This window comes from Pelobates fuscus, chromosome 8 (genome assembly GCF_036172605.1).
Source record: "Pelobates fuscus isolate aPelFus1 chromosome 8, aPelFus1.pri, whole genome shotgun sequence".
Lineage (NCBI taxonomy): Eukaryota > Metazoa > Chordata > Amphibia > Anura > Pelobatidae > Pelobates > Pelobates fuscus.
Window position 1 is genome coordinate 163851399 of NC_086324.1, and position 21290 is coordinate 163872688.

General features: G+C 44.0%; 1 protein-coding gene across 1 annotated transcript in view; it reads left to right on the forward strand.

The window, feature by feature from the left end:
* Positions 1-21290, forward strand: part of USP31 (ubiquitin specific peptidase 31) — a 42797-nt gene continuing 21507 nt past the window's right edge. Inside the window, exons 1-8 of the mRNA XM_063430633.1 lie at positions 1-562; positions 11822-11947; positions 15654-15742; positions 17025-17117; positions 18305-18440; positions 19749-19893; positions 20873-21038; positions 21144-21255. Of these exons, the coding sequence (XP_063286703.1) occupies positions 29-562; positions 11822-11947; positions 15654-15742; positions 17025-17117; positions 18305-18440; positions 19749-19893; positions 20873-21038; positions 21144-21255 (1401 nt within the window). The 5' untranslated portion in view covers positions 1-28. The remainder of the gene's footprint in view (positions 563-11821; positions 11948-15653; positions 15743-17024; positions 17118-18304; positions 18441-19748; positions 19894-20872; positions 21039-21143; positions 21256-21290) is intronic.

Here is a 21290-nt window from a genome sequence, read left to right on the forward strand (position 1 = left end):
GCATGCCCGGAGCTCGGGGGCCGCCCTCATGTCGCAGGTGTCGGGCTCCCCCGGGGCCCCGGCGGCCGGCGGGAAGGAGAAGAAGGCTTCCCTGGGGAAGAGGCTGTTCTGGCGGCGGGGAGGCCTGGTCAGCCGCTTTCTGCGGACCCTCAGCACCCTCTCCCACCTGAGCACCGAGCAGGGCCCCGAGCCGGCCAAGGCGGGCCCCCCAGCCCGGAGCCAGGCCCCCAGCCCGGAGCCCGGCTCCTCCCTGCCCCCGCCGCCCCCCGGCAGCCCCCGGGGCCCCGGCCTGTCCGGACTCAAAAACCACGGCAACACCTGCTTCATGAACGCCGTGCTGCAGTGTCTGAGCAACACCGACCTGTTCGCAGAGTTCCTGGGCCTCGAGCAGTACAAGGAGGGCGAGGACAGCCCCCCCGGGGGCCACAGCAACCCGCTACCGGGCAACTCCCTGCCCAGCCCAGGGGCCCAGAGCCGGGGGGAGGTCACCGAGCAACTGGCCAAACTGCTGCGATCCCTGTGGACCCTGGAGTACACCCCCCAGCACAGCCGGGACTTCAAGGTGGGAGAGCCGGGATGGGGGATACATGGGAGCTGTCCTGCTGGATGGAGGCTGCATGGGAGCTGTCCTGCTGCATGGGAGCTGACCTGCTGGATGGAGGCTGCATGGGAGCTGTCCTGCTGGATGGAAAAATGCTGGCTGCATGGGAGCTGTCCTGAAAGAGGGAAAAATGCTGGCTGCATGGGAGCTGTCCCGAAAGAGGGAAAAATGCTGGCTGCATGGGAGCTGTCCCGAAAGAGGGAATGATGCTTGTTGCATGGGAGCTGTCCTGAAAGAGGGGAAAATGCTGGCTGCATGGGAGCTGTCCCGAAAGAGGGGAAAATGCTGGCTGCATGGGAGCTGTCCCGAAAGAGGGGAAAATGTTGGCTGCATGGGAGCTGTCCCGAAAGAGGGGAAAATGCTGGCTGCATGGGAGCTGTCCCGAAAGAGGGGAAAATGCTGGCTGCATGGGAGCTGTCCCGAAAGAGGGGGAAATGCTGGCTGCATGGGAGCTGTCCCGAAAGAGGGGAAAATGCTGGCTGCATGGGAGCTGTTCCAAAAGAGGGAATGATGCTTGTTGCATGGGAGCTGTCCTGAAAGAGGGAATGGGACTGTGTGAACAGCCCTGCAGTATGAGGGGATGCATAGTAGCTGTCCTGAAAGAGGGAGTGATACTGGATACATGGGAGCTGTCCTAAAAGAGGGAATGATACTGGATGCATGGGAGCTGTCCTGCAGGATGGGGGATGCATGGGAGCTGTCCTGAAAGAGGGAAAAATGCTGGCTGCATGGGAGCTGCCCTGCAGGATGGGGATTGTATAGGAGCTGTCCTGTAAGAGGAAGTAGCTGTCCTGTTAGATGAGAGGATGGAGATTGCATTGGAGCTGTCTTGAAAGAGATGAGGGTATGCTGAATACATGGGAGCTGTCCTGTGGAAAACAAGGGGATGTTGCGTGATATCAGATTGCATGGGAGCTGCCTTGTGGAGTGAATGTGATGTCGGATTGCATGGGAGCTGTCCTGTGGAGTGAATGTGATGTCGGATTGCATGGGAGCTGTCCTGTGGAGTGAATGTGATGTCTGATTGCATGGGGGCTGTCCTGTGGAGTGAATGTGATGTCGGATTGCATGGGAGCTGCCTTGTGGAGTGAATGTGATGTCGGATTGCATGGGAGCTGCCCTGTGGAGTGAATGTGATGTCGGATTGCATGGGAGCTGCCCTGTGGAGTGAATGTGATGTCGGATTGCATGGGAGCTGCCTTGTGGAGTGAATGTGATGTCGGATTGCATGGGAGCTGTCCTGTGGAGTGAATGTGATGTCGGATTGCATGGGAGCTGCCTTGTGGAGTGAATGTGATGTCGGATTGCATGGGAGCTGTCCTGTGGAGTGAATGTGATGTCGGATTGCATGGGAGCTGCCTTGTGGAGGGAATGTGATGTCGGATTGCATGGGAGCTGTCCTGTGGAGTGAATGTGATGTCGGATTGCATGGGAGCTGCCTTGTGGAGTGAATGTGATGTCGGATTGCATGGGAGCTGCCTTGTGGAGTGAATGTGATGTCGGATTGCATGGGAGCTGTCCTGTGGAGTGAATGTGATGTCGGATTGCATGGGAGCTGTCCTGTGGAGGTGATGCTGGATTGCATGGGAGCTGCCCTGTGGAGTGAATGTGATGTCGGATTGCATGGGAGCTGCCTTGTGGAGTGAATGTGATGTTGGATTGCATGGGAGCTGCCTTGTTGAGTGAATGTGATGTCGGATTGCATGGGAGCTGCCTTGTGGAGTGAATGTGATGTCGGATTGCATGGGAGCTGCCTTGTGGAGGGAATGTGATGTCGGATTGCATGGGAGCTGTCCTGTGGAGGGAATGTGATGTCGGATTGCATGGGAGCTGTCCTGTGGAGTGAATGTGATGTCGGATTGCATGGGAGCTGCCTTGTGGAGTGAATGTGATGTCGGATTGCATGGGAGCTGCCTTGTGGAGTGAATGTGATGTCGGATTGCATGGGAGCTGTCCTGTGGAGGTGATGCTGGATTGCATGGGAGCTGCCCTGTGGAGTGAATGTGATGTCGGATTGCATGGGAGCTGTCCTGTGGAGTGAATGTGATGTCGGATTGCATGGGAGCTGCCTTGTGGAGTGAATGTGATGTCGGATTGCATGGGAGCTGCCCTGTGGAGTGAATGTGATGTCGGATTGCATGGGAGCTGTCCTGTGGAGGTGATGCTGGATTGCATGGGAGCTGCCCTGTGGAGTGAATGTGATGTCGGATTGCATGGGAGCTGTCCTGTGGAGGTGATGCTGGATTGCATGGGAGCTGCCCTGTGGAGTGAATGTGATGTCGGATTGCATGGGAGCTGTCCTGTGGAGTGAATGTGATGTCGGATTGCATGGGAGCTGCCTTGTGGAGTGAATGTGATGTTGGATTGCATGGGAGCTGCCTTGTTGAGTGAATGTGATGTCGGATTGCATGGGAGCTGCCTTGTGGAGTGAATGTGATGTCGGATTGCATGGGAGCTGCCTTGTGGAGTGAATGTGATGTCGGATTGCATGGGAGCTGCCTTGTGGAGGGAATGTGATGTCGGATTGCATGGGAGCTGTCCTGTGGAGGGAATGTGATGTCGGATTGCATGGGAGCTGTCCTGTGGAGTGAATGTGATGTCGGATTGCATGGGAGCTGCCTTGTGGAGTGAATGTGATGTCGGATTGCATGGGAGCTGCCTTGTGGAGTGAATGTGATGTCGGATTGCATGGGAGCTGTCCTGTGGAGGTGATGCTGGATTGCATGGGAGCTGCCCTGTGGAGTGAATGTGATGTCGGATTGCATGGGAGCTGTCCTGTGGAGTGAATGTGATGTCGGATTGCATGGGAGCTGCCTTGTGGAGTGAATGTGATGTCGGATTGCATGGGAGCTGCCCTGTGGAGTGAATGTGATGTCGGATTGCATGGGAGCTGTCCTGTGGAGGTGATGCTGGATTGCATGGGAGCTGCCCTGTGGAGTGAATGTGATGTCGGATTGCATGGGAGCTGTCCTGTGGAGTGAATGTGATGTCGGATTGCATGGGAGCTGCCTTGTGGAGTGAATGTGATGTCGGATTGCATGGGAGCTGCCCTGTGGAGTGAATGTGATGTCGGATTGCATGGGAGCTGCCCTGTGGAGTGAATGTGATGTCGGATTGCATGGGAGCTGCCTTGTGGAGTGAATGTGATGTCGGATTGCATGGGGGCTGTCCTGTGGAGTGAATGTGATGTCGGATTGCATGGGAGCTGTCCTGTGGAGTGAATGTGATGTCGGATTGCATGGGAGCTGCCTTGTGGAGTGAATGTGATGTCGGATTGCATGGGAGCTGCCCTGTGGAGTGAATGTGATGTCGGATTGCATGGGAGCTGCCCTGTGGAGTGAATGTGATGTCGGATTGCATGGGAGCTGCCCTGTGGAGTGAATGTGATGTCGGATTGCATGGGAGCTGCCTTGTGGAGTGAATGTGATGTCGGATTGCATGGGGGCTGTCCTGTGGAGTGAATGTGATGTCGGATTGCATGGGAGCTGTCCTGTGGAGGTGATGCTGGATTGCAGGAATGCTGTCTTGCAGAAATTAGATTTTGGATGGAAAGTTGCTGTCCTGCGTAGGAGCTTTTGGCAGGTGTTTAGCAAAAAGAGATACTGGTTGCACGAGAACAAAGTAATGCTCTTACTTTTATAGTAACTGCTGTGAAAGGAAACTTATGTTCCAGGAAGGTCTTGTTTTGTTCGTTCACTATGAGCTGGCCTGTTGAGAGATGTATTAGTGCTATTGATGATAGATATCACAGTAGATTAGGGTAACAGTGATTGGATGGTTAACCTTTGGTGGAATAAGTTGGCACTATATAAATACCAATAATAATAATAGATTGTGGCTGGATGAGACGTTATCGGACTGGTAGACAAATGGGCTAGCAAACTTAGTGACATGGTTGTAGGGAAGGTTGGTGAATAAGTGCAACCTGGTTGTGTATAAGAAATGGTGTGACAGCGATGGCCTGGCCTTTGGGCTGGGTTCATGGAGGGTAATGTGTTGTTTCTTGTTTTTTGGTGAGCCTGAACATTTGCATCTGATTCTAGATGGGTGTGTGTGTGTAAAGTGATCGTTCATGAACATATGTTTGTCTTGTCTTGTTTTGAGGCAGGTGATGACAGGCAGTTTGGCATTTCTGTTTTGAGAATCATTAAGGCAGATGGTTTTACACTTTCTATCATCACAGAGAATCCAGGGTTTCCTTCCTTTCCTGGACTTTATTTTAACTAAGGTTTCTAAATAAAAAACCACAACGCTTTCCAACACCAGCTGTGCTTGTTTATTGTGCAGGCCATTGCTCACTCCTTTTTATTTCTTCTTCATCTTTTAACAGGGATTATTTATGTATGAATGACAGTACTGTTACAGTTTTGTTTTCTTCAAACACTAATATTTAGCACATACTTGTGACCGCACATACATATTAATTTTCCTTGTGTTTATTAGCTTGGGAGTGATGACACAGCACACATAGGTTGATTCGAGACCATAATTTTGCTAGATTGCTAGAATGCAATACTGTGATCTCTAATGACTCCTCTTAAGCAGAATGTTTTTTTGAATTAACCTCTGGGCTTGGTATACAGATCTTATAATGATTGTGCAGGAGCATACACGAATATTTACTTGGAATTAAATAAGATCTAACATTTGCCCATTGTACTGTGGAACTTTACGAAATGTTGTTAACCAAATGCTTGTGCTGGATATACCATGCTGAAAGAAACGTGTTGGATCAAGTATTAAAACCAGAAAAACATGATTAGCAGTTTCTGCTAAGAGAGATGATTTTTATAACGATTTTGACTCCTGTTTCCTTTTCAAAGCACATAGAAACATTAGTACTAGGTTTGTTAGAATCCTCACCTATTCCGGTGCCTTTGTCCCTTGACGCTGGGTCAGCGCTCTGCCTCCTCAACATCTTCCAACAGGGGGGTCCTAATGCACATGCGTGACGAACGATGCTAGTGCATTACGCTTTCCTATGGGCAGACTAGATTGGCTGCATGGTTCTGCCGTCACATTCTATGTTTCTATGGGGTTTTCACTGACACTTGATGTCCTCTTGCAGAGCTTGAGGACGTCCATAGTCATTTAGGGGACCTGGAGTCCGGTAAACTCCCGGAATTGCCTCTAGTGTATGTGTGGTACACTGCCACTAGAGGATTTCTTAGAACTGCAGTGTAAACATTGCAGTTTCTCTAAAACTGTTTTACCTTTCAGAACTAAGGGGGATAGGGAAATTGCACCCAGACCACTTAAGCGGGTGTCCCTTTAAAGAGTAGAGCAAGCCCGGTGTAGTGGTTATGATGCTAGGAGAACCCTGAACCGGTAATGGTGTGCCCTCTTACCTGGTCATGCTGATTCTTTACGAGAACATGCACAAATGAAATGATGCCAAAAATATGTGGACTTCCTGGATCAATAAACTTAAATATAGTTCCTACAAAACATTAATTTTACATGTACAGTATCTGAATTTCCTGAAACGTGCTCTTTTATACAAACTGCACTTAAGTTATATCTTCGTTGTATTTAATGATTCTAGTACTGCTCACATTTTATTGGTTTAATTTGTATTCGTCTTTAATATATATTTCGTTGGTTTTGTTTTAAAAATGTATTTGGCTTTTTTCATTTAAAGGAACAAACTTGTTTCCCTGTCACTATAATTAGGAAAAAAATTATTTGTTTACCGGTCCCCCGTCAGCTAAGTAAAAGGTGATTTTACTTCATAACGGCTGGCTCCGCCTCCTTAATAGAGTTCATCAATCTTGATGATCTCAGCCAATCCAGTACTTTCCTATAGAAAAGCATTGGGTGGCTATTGCACATGCTCAGCAAAACGCTGAGTGCATCTATATGAGGAATGTTTAGCGCCTCCATGCAGAGTGTGGAGATGCTGAACGTCATGTGTAGCACTGACCCAGGAAGCCCTCTAATGGCAGTTTGAGTGACTGTCACTAGGGATGTTCCCAGGTAGTGTCAACACTGCGTTTTCTCTTGTCTATAGCCTGTTCCTGCAGGCCATAGACACAAGAACAACTACATTAAGCTGTAGTTGTTCTGATGACCATAGTATCCTTTTAAATTTTAATGGCAAGGCAGTCAATATGACTGGTTTATTTGAACAATGCTTCGATAGCCCTGTTATCTAGAGCACATTAGAAGCAATGCAAAAATACCATTATATAATACAAACAAGGGATATGTGATTAGATACTGAAAAGAAGGGAACCCTACCTGTGAGCTTACAATCTAGATGGAAATTGAACGTTTAGACAAAAGGTTGTTGGGAGAAAATACAATTGAGAAGTAACAGAAATGTATCCACTATTGAGCCAATATACCGTACACAGTGGGTATGAATAGATAGAATTCAGTACACTATGTATTAAATCTTGGGAATACAGTAAAGTATAGAATCGAAACAAGAAATGAGGTGGGCAGACAAGGGGAGGCGGTGTTGTAGAGAGGAGTGTTTTTTATTGTAAAAGAGAGTTGACGTAGCTGGGTCATAGTCCAGACTCGGTTTGAATTTGTATTTAAGTGTTGCTTCTGGGAGACAGGAAAGAAGCTTGGTCGTCACCAGATGATAATTTCATATCCCCTCCTTTTTACGTACACAGCACTACAGTCACGTTAAGAAATTTAAACTGCAGAAATTTATTACTGACAGTCCTTTGTTCTGCAATAATTGTTAATATCAGATATATTCTCCGCACAGACTCCTAAATAAATAACCAAGATCGCGTCCTATGATTATCAGACCATGGTGAGAAAGATCCTGGCATTTTTTCTGAAATGTGGTGACTAGGCTACAAGGTGACTGAGCGGGCAATATTGCATCCTGTCAGGCTATCGAGCAGGATTAGCGCATCTGGAGTGTTTGCCCCTAAAGTTCCCTCCCTTGCAACGCAATGCAATATGCTTATGGGCATTCAGATATTCCTACCATGATGCTGTATGCGTATTAATGGGCCTACATACACAGCATCATGGGATTCCAGTGATTTACATTTTGTGCCAGAACTTTGTAAGTTTCAATAAAAGCTAAATAAATAAAAAAAGCAGTTTGTCACTAGAGAATAAAAAAAAATACTGCAGTTTATAGCTAGGGTCTAGTGGGATTGGAAGTGCTCGAAGGTGATTGTTCCACTTTAAAAATAACAGCATACTCTTATTCCTTCATGTACCATCTTGTTTAATGTAATGGATGTAATACATTTTTTTTTTTTTTAGCCTCATCTTTCATTGATTGGCACCATTTAAAATACGGTTTATACAGACTAAAAGTCTGAAGAGTACTTCACGAGGCTGAGGTCACTGTCTTGATGTTGGCTGATTGGGATTAAAACAGCTTTGATTTGTTCAACTTCTTCAAAAATAGATTGTCCGGAAATGTTCTTTGATTGTTTTAATGAGTTTAAACAAAGCAGTGACCTTTGGAAGGAGAGAAAGTACAAGGGAATAACATTAGCTAGTCTCTGGAACTTTCAAACAAAGTGAATACAGTATTGATGGTCTGCTAAATAGATCAATCTCCATGTTTCTGGATCTTCTTTAGATAATAAAGGCTATTTTTGTGTTTGTTTTCCCCCTCTGTCTTTTGGCTTTTGACTATAAAACCTCTGACTATAGTTTGCTGTAAATGTAAAACATAAATTAAAAATGCTATTTAAGTTACGTAAATCAGTAATTAGTTTTGCTGGACCCTGTAGAAAAGTGAGATTAACCATCCATTGTACTTGCATCCCACCATCTATGGCCCACATGTGATATTGATATATTTGTATATGTGAGATATATTTTTTGATATTCCTCACTTGGTACTTTAAGGGACAGTGCACTGCCCAAATCTCCCCCACCCCCATCCTCCCTCCTAAAATAGGATCAAAATCAATGTTTAGTTGATATATAACCCTAGTAAAAACATGCATGCATGTAATTATATTTGTAGCTTTTGCAAGCCCCACCCTTCTTCCCCAGCCAAGATTTTCTGTCGCTGTCCAATCACAGTCCTCCCAGTGCAACTGAATGAAATAACAGGATCTGTTATCTGATTGATGGCCAGAGGGTGTAACCAGGTTAATTTATAAAAGTGCTAATTTCTATTGAAATCCACACTTTTTTGGTAAAATGAAAGATAACACCCTATTCACACATAAAGCATTTCAGCAAGTGCTTTAGGTGTAGGAGTGTCTCTTTAATCAATACTGCATGATGTAGTGTTTTTGTTGCTTAGAGTCTCTGGGCACTGTTTACCAGTTTTGTATCCAGCAGTTTCAAGTGAGTACACAAAAAACATGGTTCTCTTAGCCAAAGATTTCCCCCCTACTCCGCTGCATTGATAATGTGAAATTCACATTTGTGTATTCTCGGTGTCAAATTTTGTCCCAACTGAATGCCTTTGGCTGAGAGTGCTGAGTTCGCCCAGCTCTCTCAGCCAATAATCACAGTAATAATTCCTTCAAAGTGAAACTTTTCATATAAATAGTGTTTTTAAAAGGCTTTTTCATTAGGGACTGTTTATTGCTGCTTCCATTATTGATTTCTGTTTTAATGTGTCTCAACGGAAGTCTGCATACAGTCTAGAGGATCAAAATATGTATGTGATTATGAAGACGAGATTTGGGCTATTTCTAAATAAATGCTGTCCCTAATTCTCTAGGCTAATCTCACTTCAGGGAAGCAACCCAGACTTTTACAAACTGGATGACTAGTGGCTCGATACTGCACTATTTAAAAATACATTGTAGGCAAAACATTATCGATGGGACCAGTGATGCAAGTCATAATTTGCTTCACATCCCAGGGATCCTGACACCTGCATCAGTGCCCCCAACCATGGCATACTAAATAAATACGCTACCTGCAGAGATGCTCCCGTTCTGCTGGAGGAAGTCACGCACCCAGTCTGACTTTCTCAGTCCTCACTCACTCACTCAGAGTCTCACGTCCTCACAGACCTCCAGCGTCAGATTTTTCCCACAGGAAAGCATTAAAAAATACTTTCCTATTGGGAGGTCTAATGCGCGCGAGGCCATTGCTGCGCGTGCGTATTAGGTCTCCCCCGCTGGCTGACTGCGGGGGAGGAGTGTGGGCAGAGCCTGACCCAGCGCCAAGGACATCTACGCTCCCGCCCCCCATCCCATGTCGCTGAAGTAGCCCTTCAGCGACATGGGATGGGGGGCGGGAGGAAGGGGGGCACTCCAGGATTCTCTAGTGCCAGAGAAACTGGTTTGTTTTCCTGGCACTGGAGAATCCCTTTAAGGTGAGAAGAGCTAACTTGAGCTGGGTATGTTATATTACTATATTGTGAATAAGGGCCAGAGTGCTAGAGAGACGATCAAGAGATTCTACATGTACTTATGGTGACGCGGTCACAACTAAAGTGACGTGTTCAAAAAATAGAACACCGTCTCAACCGCCGCTGTGTCGCGAAATGATGCATGTGTAAAAAGTGTGTTACCAACATGAAAAGTTTGGAAAGCTCTGGACTAACCTAAAAATAAATCCAGTGTTTTATAATATCTATATACTTTATAGACTGTGTTGGGGGGGTGGGGAAATAATAATAATAATAATAATATATAAATTTCTTCTTCAAATGCAGCCTGTAAAGCACATCGCACCTTGTATCAATAAAGTGTAAGATGCAATGGGCCTGCGGTATGTGTGTGTTGCTATGAAGACATTTGCTGTAAAGGACCTGACAGGCAGACACCCTTTCTTTCATTAAATGCTGAAACCCGCCAATTATACCTTCAGCAAACATTCTTGCGTTCTTTTCAAGTCGCATACGAAAGATGGGTAGAACACAGTTGCCATGGAAACGGTTGTCCATTTTGGACTCTCCCTAGTTTGATCTAGTTATTCTGCCCCCAGCTATTCTACTCTGCGCAAACCTTATGGGAAATGTCTCTTAAACACACAGTCTCTGTGATTTCCAAGTCATGAAATATGACTTCTAGGTACGTGATTAATGTGTTATTTATACAATACACCCTAATAGCATCTCATTATGAGATGGCAATTGTTTCTAGAACATGGAGATTACATTAAGAAGCCAATTGCTGTCACTGTTTTGGGGGAGGTTTTAATGATTCAAGTTGCATTATAATAAATATGTATGAAAAAGTGCAGTTTTATTTTTGTTTAAAACCACCATGTGGATAACTAGTAACTAGTGTGATTTTTACATTTTTTTTTTTTAATTTTACCATATTATAGAATAAAAAAAATATTGTCACGGAACTAACTAGCTCCAAGTGTTAGGAGTTGCAGTTTAGAGACCGAGAGTCCACCTTTACTGCATATTTAATGTGTAAAAATTCGAATTTCTTTTTTTACAATAAGGTGTTTTCCTTCTCTAAGGAAATGAATTTGGTTCTTTGCTCTGTGTACTGCAATGTCTAAAACATGGCTAATGGCAGCTAACTTTAGCGGATGTTTAAGCTGAAGCATGGCTAGCATTGATTTTTCATAAACTTGCCAAAACACAGCCTGATGCACGTTTGAGCCAGCCAACAGGTTTCTTAAGGCGGCTCTGTCACTTGTGGAGTTCTTCACATTTTTTTTATTTTTGCAGACATATCCAGGTAATAAATCCACTTGCATGGTGGCACCTGATAGGGAGAATGGCAAGAGGAGACAGACACAAACCCAAAGCTCTCCTACTTTTACACCAACCGCTTTTCTCTCTTCTCATTCCTTTGCCAGAATTGGCATCTTTTACTTCTGTCAGTATCCACTAAATATATTTTAAAAACAGATTCTATCTTTATGAAAAATCATAAATAAGTATTTTTGGAAATACCTATGTTTGAAACAGTAATCATTGCTTGCTTAGGGAAGTTTGAAATACAACACCTGCTTGAAACATAATTTCTGTGCCCAAGGAGGACTTCTAAAAGTCCAACATTAGATATGCAGGTGATGCTTAACAATAATTTTCTATTTGCACAGAGTTTTATCGTGTTTGGTGCTACCACAATCTTTTTTTTGGTGTCTAGCTGAAATATCAGAAGTGCTAAATGCTGTTTTAATAACTTGGTGTGTACATCGGACTGTATAAAAGGTGCGTGCTGGAAGTGTGAACCAGTAAGCCATGTGGAAGGCTGCTTGAGTCCCGTTAAGTGTTGATTGTTCTTTGTATAATTGCTGTCACTATTGACTGTGAATTGACTGTTAAACGTTCTAATTTTTTTGTTATCCTCTTAGGCCATTGTATCACGCAATGCTCTCCAGTATCGAGGCACTTCTCAGCATGATGCCCAGGAATTCCTTCTCTGGCTTTTGGACAGAGTTCATGAAGATCTGAATCTTGTTGTCAAGCCCAAACCTCGGGTACGTTGCTCCTGTATGCATGCTAGCAAGTCACTGCGACCCTATTTTCAGGGTTTATGCCAAAGTCATCAAACTGGAAAAATTCTCCAGGTTGGCTACTTTTTCAGTTTAGCTACTTTGGCCTAAACTTTGAATTTCGCTTAAATATTTGTCACAAATTTCTGATGAGATTTCCTGGCAATTCACACTTGAATGAATAGCACTCTATATATTCACTGTCTTGGTTCTGGATCTACCTCATACGACTAGGGTATCATCTGTATTTGTAAGTTGCAAAGCACATGTAACAACTTCATCATTCTTTCAAAGAAAAATCTTCCCAAAATGTGCTTTGGGTTTTAATAGTGATCATTAAACCAAAGAGTAAAACATGTATATTGTCAAACCGTACACTCCAATTTACTAACCCAGGGGTGTATCAACACTTGCATGCACAAGGTCAATGTGTTCAAATGCATGATTAAGGAGCGGCATGTGCCCCCAGACCATTTCATTGAGTGGTGTTCCTTTAACCCCTTAAGGACCAAACTTATGGAATAAAAGGGAGTCATGACATGTCACACATGTCATGTGTCCTTAAGGGGTTAAGCAATGTTCCCAGGTGTTGGTTTGACTTGTTTTCACAAAGTTAAAGTTTCTCGGTTTTCACTTGCTCATTTTAGTTTTATGTGACGTGCCTCTTGTAGGGGAGTTCAGCACCCATCTTTCTCCATTTACCATCACAAAAGTTTTTTAGTTTTTTTTCATATGCTAACAATATTATATTTAATATTATATTTAATACAATTATGGCATTGTTTATGCAGAAATGCTAAGTCAAATCTATGCTAATTTTTGTCAATGTTTTCCCCCATCAATGCCTTATATTTTCTTGGTTAATTTTATGAATTTGATATACCGTATATACTCGAGTATAAGCCGAGTTTTTCAGCCCATTTTTTGGGCTGAAAAACCCCAACTCGGCTTATACTCGAGTCAAGGTCTGTATTATGGCAATTTGCATTGCCATAATACAGACCGGGGGAGAGGGGGGCTGGCAGAGCTGTAACTTACCTTTCCTGCAGCTCCTGTCAGCTCTCTCCTCCTCTGCGCCGTCCGGTCAGCACCTCGGTCAGCTCCCAGTGTAAGTCAGCTCTGCCAGCCCCCCTCTCCCCCCCACTGAACTGCCACTGGACCACCAGGGAAGGAGAGCCCCCCTCCCTGCCATATATCAAGCAGGGAGGGGGGACGAAAATAAATAAATAAATAAAATAAGAAATAATAATAAAAAAATTATAAATAATAAAAAAAAAATTAATAACAAAAAAAGGGGTATAAGGACCACTATGGGAGGGGAGGGGGGTATAAGGACCACTATGGGAGGGATGGGGTGGGGATAAGGACCACTATGGGAGGGAGGGGGGGTATAAGGACCACTATGGGAGGGAGGGGGGGTATAAGGACCACTATGGGAGGGAGGGGGGGTATAAGGACCACTATGGGAGGGAGGGGGGTATAAGGACCACTATGGGAGGGAGGGGGGGGGATGAGGACCACTATTGGAGGGAGGGGGGTATAAGGACCACTATGGGAGGGAGGGGGGGGGGGATAAGGACCACTATGGGAGGGAGGGGGGGGGGGATAAGGACCACTATGGGAGGGAGGGGGGGGGATAAGGACCACTATGGGAGGGAGGGGGGGGATAAGGACCACTATGGGAGGGAGGGGGGGGGAGATAAGGACCACTATGGGAGGGAGGGGGGGGGAGATAAGGACCACTATGGGAGGGAGGGGGGGGGGATAAGGACCACTATGGGAGGGAGGGGGGGGGGATAAGGACCACTATGGGAGGGAGGGGGGGGGAGATAAGGACCACTATGGGAGGGAGGGGGGGGGATAAGGACCACTATGGGAGGGAGGGGGGGGGATAAGGACCACTATGGGAGGGAGGGGGGGGATAAGGACCACTATGGGAGGGAGGGGGGGATAAGGACCACTATGGGAGGGAGGGGGGATAAGGACCACTATGGGAGGGAGGGGGGGGGGATAAGGACCACTATGGGAGGGAGGGGGGGGATAAGGACCACTATGGGAGGGAGGGGGGGGATAAGGACCACTATGGGAGGGAGGGGGGGGATAAGGACCACTATGGGAGGGAGGGGGGGATAAGGACCACTATGGGAGGGAGGGAGGGAGGGGGGTATAAGGACCACTATGGGAGGGAGGGGGGTATAAGGACCACTATGGGAGGGAGGGGGGGTATAAGGACCACTATGGGATAAGGACCACTATGGGAGGGAGGGGGGGTATAAGGACCACTATGGGAGGGAGAAGGGGGATAAGGACCACTATGAGAGGGAGGGGGTGGGATAAGGACCACTATGAGAGGGAGGGGGTGGGATAAGGACCACTATGGGAGGGGAGGGGGAAGTAAGGACCACTAGGGGAGGGAAGGGTAAGGACCACTGGGGGGGGGGGTGAAGGAACACGGGGGTGGGGAGGTAAGGACCACTGAGGGAGGAGGAGGGGAAGTCAGGACATATGGGGGGGGGAGGGGGCGGCAAAATTTTTTTTGCCTACGGTGGCAAATATCCTTGCACCGGCCCTGCACACACTGCATTCACACACTGCATTCATGCACACACACACTGCATTCATGCACACACACACTGCATTCATGCACACACACACTGCACTCATACACACACGCTGCACTCATACACACACACATACGCACACACTGCATTCATTATACACACACTGTAAATAAATATTCAATTAATATATTTTTTTGGGGGATCTAATTTTATTTAGAAATTTACCAGTAGCTGCATTTCCCACCCTAGTCTTATACTCGAGTCAATAAGTTTTCCCAGTTTTTTGGGATAAAATTAGGGGCCTCGGCTTATATTCGGGTCGGCTTATACTCGAGTATATACGGTATGTAGATTTGGAGTTCGAGACACTCTAAGCACCAATGTAACTTGAGCTTAACGAAGCAGGTCTGAGCAGTGAGACTGCAAGGCATGATCTTTACATCAAACCAGTTCATTAGGCTAAAGTTGTTTTGATGCTTAGACTATCCCATTAAAGGCATACTCATGCACATGGTTGTTACTTTTGGAAAATAAATCACTGTCAAAGTTATTCACTAAAGTGTGAATTGTAAGGAATTTAAAATAAATTCCAAATATGAGGCAAAAATAGCTAGACTGAAGAGACTTGGAGTATTTTCCAATTCAGTTATTTTGTTCTATGAATTGAAATTCATGTTAAATTCCCAATAACTCCCACTTTGGTAAACAACTCTGTGTGTGTTAAGTTTTATATTCAGGACCATTTTTCAGGTATGGATTTCTTATGAAATAGCTATAGTATAAAGCCATTCTTAAACAAACACTCCAAGCACCATTACCACTTCAGCATGCTTAAGAAGTAATGGTACCAGGAGTGCCATTTTAGAATGGTGTTAATTCTTAACTGAGGTCCACCAGACACTGTTCCAAACCTCTACTACTCCCCACAGAGGGCAGGGCTAGCTTATGCCTGAGAGCATCAGCTGATCTGCTGAGCTGATTCAAGATATGCAGGAAAACAAAGTTACCAAAGAGATTGATATAAAAAGTGATTTGTTTGCAGAGAGATAAATGGTATGGCCCAGCTGTCTGGGAGGAGGCCCGTATAGTTGTATTTGCTTTTCTTTACTGACCAATCTTTCTCACTGCAGCCACCGTTGGATGAAGATCTGACTGGGGAAGGGCCGACCTTTCCAACAAGTGACACTTTTGTCCAGGAACTTTTCCAGGCCCAGTACAGGTAAACTACCTCATTCCTGCAAACTTGTTCTGTCTGTTTCTGTGCTTCTGGAATGTGCCTACTCCAATCACCATGACTACTTAATTAATTTGAAGGGTTAGGGGGCCTAGAGTCTGTATGTGCAGCGTTACACTTGGTAACTCCACCTCTGGGAGTGTCATTAACATTAACAAAATATCTGGGCTGGCTAATGTAAATTCCGTGGAAAATTGGTGTCTGGTGCCAGACAGCCAAAAGCGGCATGACCATACTCCCTTTCGGTGCTCTCCCTGTCATCCTTGATTATCCTCCCCATCCAGTGAGGGCTAGTGATGTAATACAAGGATGGTCCGATTCCAAGAGAATTTCGATCTGCTCTAAAAAACAAGTAGGGTTTTCACTTTTTAAAAATTATTTATTTTTAAAAACTTAAAAAGGCGGGTGGACCCCAACTCGGAATGCAGAAAGAGTTGCGCTACCCATAACCAGTGTTTTATAAAAACACTGGATTTTGGTTGGAGTAATCCTTTAACTTTTTGTCAGGAGCCATACTATTTCAGAGTATTTTAAGCAGTTGAAACAGTACATTATATACATGCACCTACCTGCAATAAATTGTTACTATAGCAGCAGGTCCTCACAGTGCAGAGAAGAGAACTCTGACCCTGGAAAGATATATAGTTGTGTAGTGTAATAAACAGGAGTAAATACCATGTATGTAATTTGACTTCCTGTCAGAACAGATTTAGAACCACTGGGCAGTCTGACTTCTTTCACTTTTTATTACTGCATTTTATTCTCTCTTAATGATACTCTCCGGGGGGAAATGTAGCATCCTTATTTTATAAATCCTAGATTCCTAGAATGTTTGTTTGCAGCAAGTCCTTGGCTTGTGATCTGCCTCCAGTGTAGACCCTTTCAACCAGGAAATCGCTGTGATCTCTCAGCCAGTTCAGGTGTTCCTTTCGTTTTTTAGGGGAGAAATACTAAGTATGTGAGTGATGTCACGAGCTCAGGAATTTGCTACGGCTGGTGAATGGAAATCATGAGTGGATGTTCTTAACTTTCCTATTCCCAATAGTTCCCATTCCTCGCCCCCCCCCCCCCCTTTCTACTAGTGAACAAGCAGCAAATACCATGCATATGGACGATTTCTGCGTGATGCTATGTCAGATGAATTCTTGCACTTTTGGTACCTGAAATGTCAATTTTTTATCATTTTTACTCCTTTACTTCCGAACCCTTGTCTTGTATTGTTGTCTTTTTGCTAACTCTGTGTCCTTTTCCCATCTTTCCTTTGTAGGTCCTCCTTGACATGTCCTCACTGTCAAAAACAGAGTAACACCTTCGACCCTTTTCTCTGCATCTCTTTGCCCATCCCTTTGCCTTATACACGGTAAGAACATGCTTGGATGCTTAACCAACTTAACCCCCCCCCCTTCCTTATCCCAGATTTGTGTTTAATATCTAATTCCAGTGTTATTTTACAAATAAAATGAAAATCACAATAAGACCTAACAAAAGAGTAAGACATGCTGTAAAATGTGTGCAAAACAAATTACAAGTTATAACAATATTTTTTTAGTTACTAGATCTATTTCATTTTGTATAAAAATAAAAAGAATGTTTGCTTATGACATTCATTATTCCAAATTTTCCAGATTTTAATAACATTGAACATGTTGATTTGCACCAGCAGTCGTTTTCTATCGTTCAAACCTGAATGTATTTTCTGTGAACATCACACAATAAGGTCGACATTTAATCGGCCAAAAACTAGCCACTTGTGAAGTGACTTATAACCTGTATATCCAAATTGTTAAAATGCTAAATATATATATATATATATATATATATATATATATATATATATATATATATATAAACAAATTGTAACCTTTTCCCCACCTGCACTTAACTACACCTCATACTCAAATGTTTATCTCCTGCATAGTCCGCAGAGATTACAAGCCACTGTATCCGTGCATTTGAGTGAGACTCTGCTAATTGCGTTACAATTTAAATCATTCTTGGTTTCTGGTGATTCATAAACAAACAAATGCATGGACCCACTGTCTATCGAATTTACACCTGATAATTGACACATGTTGATTATCTGTTTCTTTTGGAAGTGTTTCTAAGTGTGAATGTAAGTCACGCACTGATATATACCCTCAAGAGACCAAGCACTTCTATATTGTTATCTAGGACAGTGATGTCTAACCATGACACCCTGGATATTCTCATAGTATATTCTGGCAGGGATACATGCTCTGGGTATCGATTCCCCGTTTTCTATTGCTGTGGAGTCCTTGGGTTTTGTTCATTTACCAAGCTCCTATTTAAAGACCTTAAACCGACCATATGAGGTCTCCGCTCAGCAGAATATAGAACCCTCCTACCATTGACCTAAGGAGATATTTAGTCCACCTTTATTATTACTTTCATACAGATTTTATTTTGCCAGAAACACCTTGAGCTGCTTTATATTTCACGTAGCTTAATGTGGACGTGCGCTGTTTTGAGTTTTTGAATAACTTTCCATGTGATTAAAGGTTTAGATATCTCTTTCTTGGTTCTCAGGCCTTTGTATGTGACTGTGGTTTACCAGGGAAAATGTTCTCACTGTATGCGTATTGGAGTTGCTGTCCCCTTGTCTGGAAATGTGGTGAGGCTGAGGGAAGCTATTTCAATGGAGACCAAAATTCCCACTGACCAGGTGAGTATGACTTCATCTGCCATGACCGTTGTCTCAAATTCTACAATGGCAAAACTTGAAACTTGATTGTCAACCTAACACCTTCCTCAGAACTCAGAAATGTAAAATGGTTTCATCATTTCTGAGTTCTGAGGAAGGTGTTAGGTTGACAATCAAGTTTCAAGTTTTGCCATTGTAGAATACTTATTTACATCAATCCAGTTTTTAACAATCCTGCTAACGGATAAACTTCCTCCAACCAAGTTACAGTAAAATGAGCTTTAATTACCACCCGAGACTATCTAGGTATCACAAATCATTTTTTTTTTTTTTTTTCAAATAATGGGAGTTTTATTAGAACTTTGTTAGCTGAACTGCGTGGCATTGTTTGAACAGTATGGCAATCACTGTGGAAATGGAACAGGAATAATTATTCTACTGACTGTTTCCAAATCTCAACCATAGTGGCAGTGATTAAAAAGGAGTGCCTTTGATTTGATTGGTCAGCATTTCAAAAGAAGGGCTGTTTAAAGGGTTTCTCCAACCACCATGACCACTGCAGTGATCTGAAGTTGTCATGGTGGTAGGAGTTAGTATGTTCAGTATTTTAGCTTAAAAACGCTGCACATACTGAGAGAATTGTAATAGTGTGTTGGGGGCTTGTTGCACCTCCAGCACACATGACTTGGGCAGCCTGGAACTGTCTTGGGATGCCTCATGTCAATTATACGTCTGTCGTTGGCATGCACTACAAGGGAAAGATTGCTCTCCCCACCCATATTGCGCTCCCTCGTGCCTATCTCCATTGAATATTGTTTGTTGAGTTTTTTTTTTTTTTTTTACTCTCTCCCACCCACTGGCTTCTCTATGAGAAGCATGTGATTGGACCACGCAAAGCCCCAGTGACATCAGAGTGGGCATGGAATATCAGCGCCAGGTAATAGGTTTTTGTTTTGTTTTTTTGTGTTTTTTTTTTTTTTTTGCAGGTTATACTACAGTCAGAATTGGGGGATCTTCTCGATAATATCCAATATGGCATATTACACCGGAAAGGTCCCCCTCAAAGAGGTTATAGTAACACTTGAACTGTGCGTTATAGGGTTATAAGTTCCGTTTGTACCTTAACATTCAGCCTAATCTTCCCACTGTATTTCTCTATAGTCCCGTTATGAGCCATAGCTGTCAGACTTGGTTGGCCATTGATTGGTAATATTACTATTAAATGATTAAAAGAGTTTGTCATGTGTTGTGCATATTGTTTGCAGACCTGTGCTGTGTTATATGTACCTCTATCTACATGACTTTATGTGTCTTGTCCTTGTTCTCCAGATAGTAATCACTGAAATGTATTTTGATGGGTTCCATCGCTCGTTCTCCGACACAGATGATTTGGATACTGTCCATGAGAGTGATTGCATATTTGCTTTTGAGACTCCAGAAATCTTTCCGTCTGAAGGAATTTTAAGCCAGAGAGGTAGGACAGACCCATGTTTCCATTGAACACTGTTTTTCAGTAATTCACTTGCCATGAGACCTTGAAGTGTGTTTAGTGTAAAGAAAATGGTGGCTTCCCTTTATCTAACCCTTGCAGCTGCTGATAATAGGCAACAGAGTTCATGTGAGTGTTCAATGTAAAACTCATTTCACTTATGAACCCCCCTTTGAGTATAATTTGCACATTTAGGTTTGTTTCCATTATTTACCTGATATTGTCATCTTCACACCCTTTAATGCTTCCTTCAAAATCATGAATTCCAAAAAGAAAATTGAGAGAAGTGGATCCAAGATATGTCTCTGGGGTGGCTGGCAGCTGGCAGCTGGACAGTGGTTGCTTTGATTGTGCAACTTTCTAATGAGTCCAATGGGTGATGGTCAAATTGGTCACCATCGTGTTCTAGCAGTGAGTCTAAGATGTAAGAATTAAAGTTGTTAGGGTGACAGTGCAGAGTGTGAAGTTAAGAAACAGAGAGTGGCAAGAGCTTGAAAAAAATAAAAAAAGGATAGTGGTTAGGAATAAGGAGAAAGTTAAAGGAACCTTCCCACACGGTAGCTAACTTAACTGTATTAGGTTGTTATAGCAGCAGGTATGTCTGGGTGCCATTTTAATTTAAGTAATGTACCATTTTCCAACTATTTAACCTAGAAGTTTGGGCCCCCTGGTTCCTGACACCTCTCCCTCCTCACAGCCACCGTGGTAGCAGGAAGGTGTACTACCTTTGTTTAACTTGAGCATTTTCCATTAATCGCAACTATCTGCACTGTGTCTTTAAGCATCCCCCCCCCCCCCACCACACACTATACTGTTTGTACAATAACCTGCTTCATAGAACCGTAACAAATGCTTTTGCGAAGTTTAAATACATTTAAGATATATTTTGTCACAGTTCAGTGATCATTTATCATAACATTTGTCATTTCTCTCCATAATGTGTATTTATTTGTCACTTTCCCAGGAAACTGTGTCAATAACAACCAGAACTATATCAGAAATGGGACAGATCACAGATCTTCCCACTATTCTTCTGGCTCCGCTCGACTTCCTATGAATAGACTGTCTGTTAACGACAAGGTTGTTCTTCTGGTGTGCAACAGGGCTTACAGCGGGCAGCATGGCAGAAGGTAGCCGTCTGGTCATTCATGTCGTCCTATTATATTAGGATTAGAGACTCCGTGCCAGTCTGTGACAATGTTGTTCTAAGTTTCTTCTGATCTTTTTTTTCTTAGATTTGGGCAGCCATTTGTTCTGCATTTGGAGCGGAACATCACATGGGATGTGCTGCAGAAAGAGATTTTAGAAAAGATGCAGTACTCCTTGCGTCCATCTGTGTGTGTTCAGGTGGGTGCCACTATAGGGCTTCTGCTCTCACTGCA